This window comes from Convolutriloba macropyga, chromosome 9 (assembly GCF_964194025.1).
Source record: "Convolutriloba macropyga chromosome 9, txConMacr16.3, whole genome shotgun sequence".
Classification (NCBI taxonomy): domain Eukaryota; kingdom Metazoa; phylum Xenacoelomorpha; order Acoela; family Convolutidae; genus Convolutriloba; species Convolutriloba macropyga.
The window spans coordinates 29,135,447-29,144,627 of NC_134476.1; the positions used below are offsets into that span (position 1 = coordinate 29,135,447).

The 9,181-nt window shown below is 35.2% G+C and overlaps 1 protein-coding gene across 4 annotated transcripts in view; it reads right to left on the reverse strand.

Annotated features, from left to right (window-relative positions):
• Window positions 1-9,181, reverse strand: part of LOC142345311 (prolyl 4-hydroxylase subunit alpha-2-like) — a 59,859-nt gene that overhangs the window by 25,224 nt on the left and 25,454 nt on the right. For all 4 annotated transcript variants that reach the window (XM_075397306.1, XM_075397305.1, XM_075397303.1 and 1 more), the window contains exons 7-8: window positions 7,886-8,132; window positions 4,986-5,112 (exon numbers count right to left, since the gene is read on the reverse strand). In XM_075397306.1, the coding sequence (XP_075253421.1) occupies window positions 4,986-5,112; window positions 7,886-8,132 (374 nt within the window). The remainder of the gene's footprint in view (window positions 1-4,985; window positions 5,113-7,885; window positions 8,133-9,181) is intronic.

Here is a 9,181-nt window from a genome sequence, read left to right on the forward strand (position 1 = left end):
TTGATAAAATGTGGCTGAGATTCATGATAATAATATCTTTCAATCAATTCTAGGTCTCTAGAGGCTATTCAGTAGCCCAATTCCAAGCCCTAAAACACAATGTTCGGCTCAAAGATTGATAGTCAATAGTTTTTTCGCTCTATTAAAATGTTGAAGCCATGAAATTGGCACCTAGCAAATTTTTTATATCATACTATCAAACCTTGGATGAGATTATCTGGCTGCTGAGGCAGGAAAAACTGAATAAAAGACAAATGTTTTGAAAAACTTCAAAAGTGCAAATTTTATCAAAAAATTTCTAAAATTCGAAAATTCAAATTGTTGATACCAAATCCACTGAAACTAACAACCATGCAGTAACTTTTTATCAGACAGTGGAATAGACTTTCTGGCATTTGAGAATTGTCAACTATCAAAAATCGACACAAACTTTAGGAAACCTCAAAAAAAAGCAGATTTCATAAAAAAAAAATGCTAAAATTCGAGCTAATAAAATGTTGAAAACAATCCATTGTTACTATAAACTATGCATTGCTCTATTGTAAAACCAAAAAAAGATTCCTCAACCCCTGAAGCTGGAAAATCCAAAAAAAATGACGAACCTTTTCAAAAAACTTGAAAACAATTGCAAAATTTGGTATCGTTTTGAGTGTTTGAGTGTTTGTGTTTATAGTACCGAAACATATAGCTCATAAAATGGTCGTAACAAGTAAATTTGGTTCGCAAAAAGCCTTCATCAACTTTTTTAAAAACTTCAACATAAGTTTAATAAAACAGAAAACTCAAAAACTTACAATAAACTTGAAAAATTGCACCATTTTGAGCACAAAAACTCCTAAAAATGACCTTTAACCTTAAATTAAGGTCATCCCACCAGCTGCACCACTCTAAGCACTTGATGGACTGCTAAAGCTCAATTTGGCCTTCTAATAAAACTTAATGTCCGCTGAGCTTTATCTGTTCATCTAGTTTTGAAAGATCAAAGTCATTGAAAAATGTGTGAACACATCTTAAAGAAAAACAGCGTCCCAATACAATTCAAATTTTGTGAATTTTAAAAAATAGGAGCGCGATAATAGCCGCCTTGAATTGCTGACGCAGCTTTTAAAAAACAATCGTGTAAAAACTTCAAAATAAGCTATTGAGAAGCAACCTGATCATTTGAATAACAGCGCTTTTCCCATATTAAGCTTCAATTGCTGTATTTTTTCGCCGTCTTTTAAAATTGAACTTTGACCTTAAAACTCTGCCTGTGATTCGCTTTCTTCAACTTTGTGGCCACATTATAACGGAACCTGCTCTGGGGGGATATTCAGATTAAAATAACAGGACAAAAAAATGTTCAGATGTTCATTGAGAAACAAAATATGTGTTTTATTTATTGTTCCGCACTTTAGTGGGGAAGGAACTATATACTCCAATACTTTTTTAATCAGTCAATATTGGCCAATTGATATATTAATCGTAGAAGGTTGTCAGCGGTATCAATAAAACCCAGAAAACCATCGAACGTAGAATATATCATTCAAAAAATTTTTTTGAATTTGAATTACTGTGGTTTAAAAGTTTTGTGAACATTTGACTGATTTTCGTTGTTTTTGTTCACCTTTTCCGTTTTTCACGCAATTTTGCTGAAAAATTTGTTGAAATTGTTAACGATAGTGTTGTTAGTTTCAACACTATTTATAGAAGAAAATTGTTGAACTGTTTGATCCAATTTTTCGGCTAATTTTTTTGCTTAAATCAAGCCGAGTTAATAGATTTATACTTTTCTCTTTATTTGACACTTTTTGTAATTTCTCAATAAATTACCGCTAATTTCAGATATTCGCCGCTTCTCATGGATGCACAAATGAACCTATCGTTAATTGACAGCTAATGTTTTTCAAAAGTTAATCAAAGGCTTTTAAAAAATATATATAGAGCTATTTTTTTATAAAGGTATATTGACTCATCTAAGAAAAGTAGCTCATTTGGATGACCTCGTGTCAAGCCAATGCCTCTATCCATCAGAAAATTTTCGGTTATGGTGTTTTGTGGATTTTTGTGGAGTTTAGTGAGTGTCAAACAATAAAAATGGGCCCTAATACCGTGAATTTATGTCCCCGAGATTTTATGCGTTCAATATCTTGCTTAGATTAGAAATCATTAAGTCCTCAAGCACTAAAAGAAAGGCTCAATGACTCGTAACCTTCCGGGTTTATCCTGTTTCTGAGGACAAAATGTCAAATGGTCCGGCAAAAAACTATCAGACGAAAAAAAACTCTCCGACAAAAAATCGATAGTACAATAAATTTCATCAAAAAGACCAGCAGTATTTTTGAAATTGAGAAAAAATTTGTTGGAGAGCATCTAGATATCATTAAGTAGAATCAATCCCTCGTCAACATATTCCACAACTTATTTTTCAACCGGCACAAATGGCTGACTATTGTAGCTGACATAAATTGGTCGGATTATTAACGAGCACCTTGAGCTGGGTAATTGTTCGGCCTCTTTCTAATTCAAACTGAAGTTATTTTTGAATTATGCCTGATTTGAGGGAGGTGATTCAATTATGTGGCGATCTTTTCTTATTGATTCCTTATTAAAACATTTAAGTGCAAATTTTTCAAATGTGGAAAGTCTGCAATACCAGAAATAAAATTACAAAAAAAGTATATATACATGGGCAAAAATTGGCTTCCATCAAATTTCGGCATTTGCAAACTTCCATGTTGCATGCCTTAAGCATGTTTTCATGGCTCTACAGAAGTTAATTCGAAATTCTGGTTTAGCATCTCGATTGAAATTCTAGCTTAGAATCCTGTGGTGGTTCTCGATTAATAAAGACAGGTGACGTGACTTTCAAATACCGAAAATCTTAAGTGCCGGAATTTAAAAGGCCAGAAATTGACATATACGTAGCCAAAAGTTCACTTCCATTGACTTCCGCCAATCTAGAACGTGTAACTTGGATATTCTAAGCAAGCAGTACGCGGCGCTGCAGAATTTAGTGGAAATACAAGTTCAACCCGGTAAACACAAGAAGTTCTCAGTGACTTTAAGCAGAGTCACGTAATAAAATTGTCGTTTTATTGCGCGAAACTGACATTACGATGCAGAGGTATACCCAAATCGTCACGGGCAGATATGCCCGATGCGTGTATCTCGTGTTCGTTTTTACTACGTTAATACATTGAAAGTGGAACAATATTGCAGAAAATAGCTACTTTAGCAGAAACCCGCAAAATGGAAGGGAATATTGTATCCCGTGTTCGCAAAAGTGTCCTAATTTTAGCCGCGAAATACAAGTACAAACTTAATAATCTATTTTTCGCGCGAGTTGTATCACGCATCCGCTCCATTTATGTATCAATTTTTCGCACGCAATGTAGCTCGATTTCGCATATAATGCGCAATTATCCTAACTTAATTACGACTTATTTAATTAAGCCTAACTTATTACTATTAGTAGTACTTTATAACTACTTTATTGCTACTTATAGTACTTTATCACTACTTATTACTACTTATTAGTACTTTTTATTACTACTTATTAAACTCGGCCAGTCCCACATTGATATACAAAGCCTTTGATGTGCGAGGGATTTTTCGGGGAAAAAACAGTTTTTGTGGTTGCATGTATTTAAAGCACTTAAAATCTTCAAAAGCTTTAATTAAATCTTTATTAAAGTGCTTATTGCATGCTCAAAACGCGCGAATAATAGATACTTAAATTGAGCGAAAATGTGCTACAAGATTTGTTACCTACTTTTCGCACCGAATGTTCTTTTATTTCGCAAAATTGGCGGAACCCCTCTCCCGAAAAGTAAGATACAAGGGACATCTCGTAATTTCGTTTACTGCATGTTTTCAATTTTCGAGCCAACTTTACTAAGGCGCAATTTTGGGGTATACCTCTGCATCGTAATGGAGGAGCCGATTAATTACCTGTGTAACGTATTAATCAACTACAAAGTTTTGCGCAATAAAACGACAAGTATATAGGTTACGTAACTGTTAATAGTACTTCCCGGTCGAGGAAAAATCGCAAAAAATGTAATATAAGCGGTGAAAAGTTGTTTTTTTTCACCGCAAATTTTGTACATAGTTCTGCAGTGAAAATTAACTGCTAAAGTAAGCGGATAACTTACAAAAATTTGCCACATTTTACCGCTAATGTATTTAGTTTCACCAATTCCTACAAATTACTGGCCTTACAAATTTGCCAACCTCAAACCTCCCGCATGTTAGCAACTTCTTCATCCACTGCGCCACCTCTCACTAAATTTTAGCCAATGTGATTTGAATTTAAATCAAATTCACTCTACTTTCTTTAAAACATGCGCGTTGAATTTTTGTAAGGTTTGCGCTCTTTAGCGGCGAAAATAAATACTTCAGCGATGAAATGTGGTGATTTTTGTATGTTCACCTCTTACTCTTGTGGTCAAATTATATAAATTCACCACTCAGAAATGTCAAAAAGATGTAAGATTAGGGGGTAATTTTAGGGGGCTAAAATCTCACAATTCCTCTCTTACTCCCCATTACCCCCTTATCTTACATCATTTTACCCTCCGAAAATTATCCCCCTAATCTTACATTTTTTTGAAACTTTTTTCTATGCGGTGAATTGATGTAATTTCACAAACTTAAGCGGTAAATTTATGTAATTTCACCGCATTCACCACTTATCTCACATAATTTGGACAATTTTTTTCAAGTCGTGAATTTATGTAATTTGATTGCTAGTTTCAGCGACAAAAATACTTAATTTTTTTTCACCGCATTCACCGCCTGATTTATATAAGTTCCCCGCGTTCACCGCCTATCTTACCATTTTTTTCCGCATTTACCGCTTATCTTACAATTTTTTTTTTCCGCATTTACCGCTTATATTACATATTTTTTTGCGTTGAATGAGGCTGACCCTCGACCCGGGTTGCCTTCACATTGATTGAGAGTACCAATATACTATGGTATGTTGAGGTAAGGGTTTGGACCTGATCTGACTTCACTGAATCGATCCTTTTTATCATCTGATACCAGGACTCCTCTCTTGAGAGTGGGTGAGGCATCCCACAGATCATCTATCTCTTCGTCAGTCAGGAAGTCGTGGATAACAAACACCTCAAACAACACCCCATCCATCAATTCTTGATCACAATAAACCCTAGTTGAGAAAAATTTGGTTTTTAAACATCGGTTTCGTCGGTTTACAGCCAAAAACGACAAAGTTCCCAAGATTTTTTAGTCGGGATAATCGTTTTTGTTCAGTATTTAACATAAGAAAGATTCGATATCGTCGTTTTTTTTACGTTAGAGATTCGGTATCGTCGTTTTTTGTACGTAAGATTACCGGTGAATAGCGGTGAAAAAAAAACATTTTTTTTACTACAGAGCGCCTGCATCTTTTAGCGTTGAATGCGGTGAAAACGGAGAATTTTCGAAATATTTGCGGTTTTTAGCATTTTTTTTTCACCGCATTCACCGGATTTCTTTTACAAGAGAAATTTCTTACACGGGTTCGAACCACTCATCTCCTGGAGGTCACCAACTTCTTAATCCACTGCGCCAGCTGACACTTACTTCAATGATATTTCTTGTGAATTTAATATAAGCGGTGAAATTAGCGGTGAATATTTGTAAGGTTTGCGATTTTACGGGTGAATATTTTTTTCGCCGCATTCTGCTGGTAGCTCCGAAAATTTTTTTTCACCGCATACTGCTGGTAGCTCCGAAAATTTTTTTTTCACCGCATTCTTTGGGTAGTGGTGAAAAATTTTCTTTCACTGCATTCTGCTGGTAAAGGTAAAAAATTTTCTTTTACCGTTTAAGCGGTGAAAAAAATATTTCACCACATAAAAATGTTTTTCACCGCATTCATCGCATTGGGAGCAAATCTTACAATTTTTAACCAAATTACTGCATATCTTTTCTCTCAATTAGTTTTGTAAGCGAGCTATAGAAGAATTTTAAATAATACTTTTGCCCATTTTCAGAATTTTTCACTTAGAAGTAAGTTTAAAGTTCCTGCAAAATGAACGCTATCACAACGTTTGAATACATTATAAACAGAGAAATTCGAATTTCCTATAGAAAAAAATGACATTTTCTGACGATTATATCAGATCATGCCAACTATCTCTCACGTTTAAATACCCAACGTACCAATTCTGTACCGAGACCCTCATGCGTACAAAAACGGCAATACCGAATCTTTTCTTTTGCATTATTTCTTGTTTTTCTCGTTTTTTGAAAGCTGAAAATTCGTCATGAGCGAACGCCATTCTTGATAGCCATTGTCCAACAAAAAACAAGGTAAGTTGCAATAGTTTAGGAAAATCAGTTCTCGCTTCAGAACTTGAGGTAGTTTTGCCACTGGAAATTGTAGAGTTCAAAATGACTGCAGATCAATGTTTTGTCTCCACACTTTGAGCACATCTGGAAAGTTAGAAACTAGGAATAAGACACTGATTAGGACTCGTGAATTGTGAGACTGTAAGTGACTTGCAATGCCTTGCAGAGAGTTTCAAGCAGTTCAATAATGATGGCATAGGCCTTCCAATTTCTCTCTCCAAAAATACTTCAGGCAGCACCATATAATTTTCTACGGTACCTCATGGCAGATATTGCTTCTGACTTTTTTGCCTGTCAGAAGAGTTTCTTCAAATAGTCCTTTTTCTCTGTGTCTTGTTTTTGTTGTTAATACAGCAGCAATTAAAAGACTTTTTCTGTAAAATTTTAACCAGTGGATAGTCTTTGGGATAGCTCTCACTGGCTTGGGCTCTCTTCAATATTTGATTTGCGTTGCTTTGCTCTATATTTAAATTCAGTTTTGTACAAAGAGTATGCAATACAAAGAGTATCCCAATTTGCTCTGCACTATGTTGCTTACATTGGTTTTTCCAGCAAAATTCAGTTGTTGGCGCGTCAGCTTGTTGTCACGCTGAACTTGCCTAGAGATTTCTTCCTCTAGACTGTGAACACTCTGTTTATTGCAAGCCTCGAATTTGTTGTGTGATCTGAGTAATGTTAACTTTGATTAATGTTAACTTTTTTCATAAGGTTTTGATCACTAAGGTTTTGATCGTATTTGATCACTCTTAACTGAAACAGTTATCTGCCGTTTTTGCTTGAAAAACTTTGTTTTTGGGTTTTGCTTGCTCTACTGAATATCAGCTCTCAATTCAATTGCTTATTTTGATTTTCCGGGTTCTTCGTCCGATTGATCTGCAGTTTGCATTGCACTGTCGTCCTCCATTGGTAATGTAACCAAATGTAACGGTTGCTCTCCAATCAATGACAATTTTACACCACACGGTTTGTTTCAGCGGTTTCAAACCTGTCAAAATTTTACGTTTTGACTATTAGTTTGTGTGAATTATTTCGTCTGCTAAATGATTAACCAGGGGAAACTAACTACCTTATCAGGACTCTGTAATGACACTGTAGAAAGTTTCTCTTACTTAGGGTACTTTGTTCCTCAGAAAAAACGATTTGAGAACATCAAAAATCATTCTTTTTCAACGAGACAAAGTTTTGATAAACTGTACAATCACAAAAACGATTTCCAGAAACAAGGCTCAATAACAGGTAAATTACCATCACAGTACTATCATGTATGACTGGAACTAAGGTAGGAATCGCTACAAAAAATGTGCCTCGAAACGCCAGCATACTTTAGCTTTGAATTTTTTGCATTGTGACAAAATATTCTTTCACTGCGTTCACTCACCAGGCTTCCTAATTCTTAAGTGATTAAAACACTTGCATTCTCAACCTGGGAATTTCATAAGTTGCTTTTCGACAGATCTTGTCCAAAATTTTTTCAGCTTTTTTCTTGTTCTTTTATCATAAATCTGCAGAAAGTAGACACTGTTAGGAAAGTTTTGTTACATACTGGTGGATTTTCCAGCATCCATTCCACTTTGAGCGGCTTCCAGATAAACTCCGGTTTTTCTCTCCACAGTCCACACTTGAGAGTTGGGTCTGGGGTGGAGTGCTTCTCTGGTTCTCTGCAAAGTCTCTCATAACTGACATCTAGCTGCGTCTTCTCTTCTAGACATCGATCTCCCCTTATGCAGTACTGTTTGTCGCACTTTTCTCGGTCGGCTTCCTTCATGAGCACTGATAGTGACAAATTGTGCCTGCAATGAGCCGCATTCAGTGCAGGGGTTAATTTTTTCGTCAAAATAGTCATCAGCGTCTATAAAGTTTCTCCGGCTGTGCTAATATTTGCAATTTTTAGACCGGATAAATATCCACAGAAAAAAACTTGTTCATGAGTGGTAGAAATAATTAGTTGCCTGACTTATAAGGCTATGAGACTGATAACCATATATCTATAGCTATTGCTTGTATATATTATGTATAGCTATCGCTCTTATAGCTATCGCTGATAACCATAATTCTATAGTTATAGCTTGTATGAATATACACAGCTGAACGACGAATAATTCAGCCATCTTAAAAGGTAACATTTGTATATTGAGGAAGCCACACAGACTTTCAACTAAATGCGCTTGCCTAGAACTTTTTACTTTTCAAATTTAACTTTCTATGTGTTTTGCTACTGCTTGGCAATGGTTCATAGCGGATGCAATATTCTAAAACAGCCAAAAAAATATTTCCCTTCCAATTTTCTGTAAAACTCTTCTGAATATTGGTCAAATACCTTACAAATTCTGAATTGTGGGAGAAAATCAGTTCGTCTGGTCAGGGCTGAAATAAATAATATGACGAGGTTTAAGGGTTTATAATTGATTCAATCAGAAACAACAAGCCTAGTTTACAAAAACCTGTTGACCGACTAGCTTAGATGGTGATTTTACAATTGTGAATTCACACAATTCTGCTTCAAAAACGTATTAAAATTAGGCAACCAGAGATGATTAGATCTATCCATGAAAACTTAACTCATTAAACGAATGGTTCATATCGGCAACAATTTTTTCGACTTTCTTGACAAATAACATTTAGTGACTCTTTAGGATCAACTCTGGGATCATTTCTATTTACTTTTTTCCAACTGCCACACACACAACAGCTACATGAAGTAGCAGTATATGCAGAATATAACTGAAAATATTACATTACTCGTTAATACAGACGCCTCCTTACTTTAGTTCAATTTCACCCTTATTTAAGATCCGTCGAATTCACTTAGAGAAATTTGAACTGCATTAACCCAAATTCG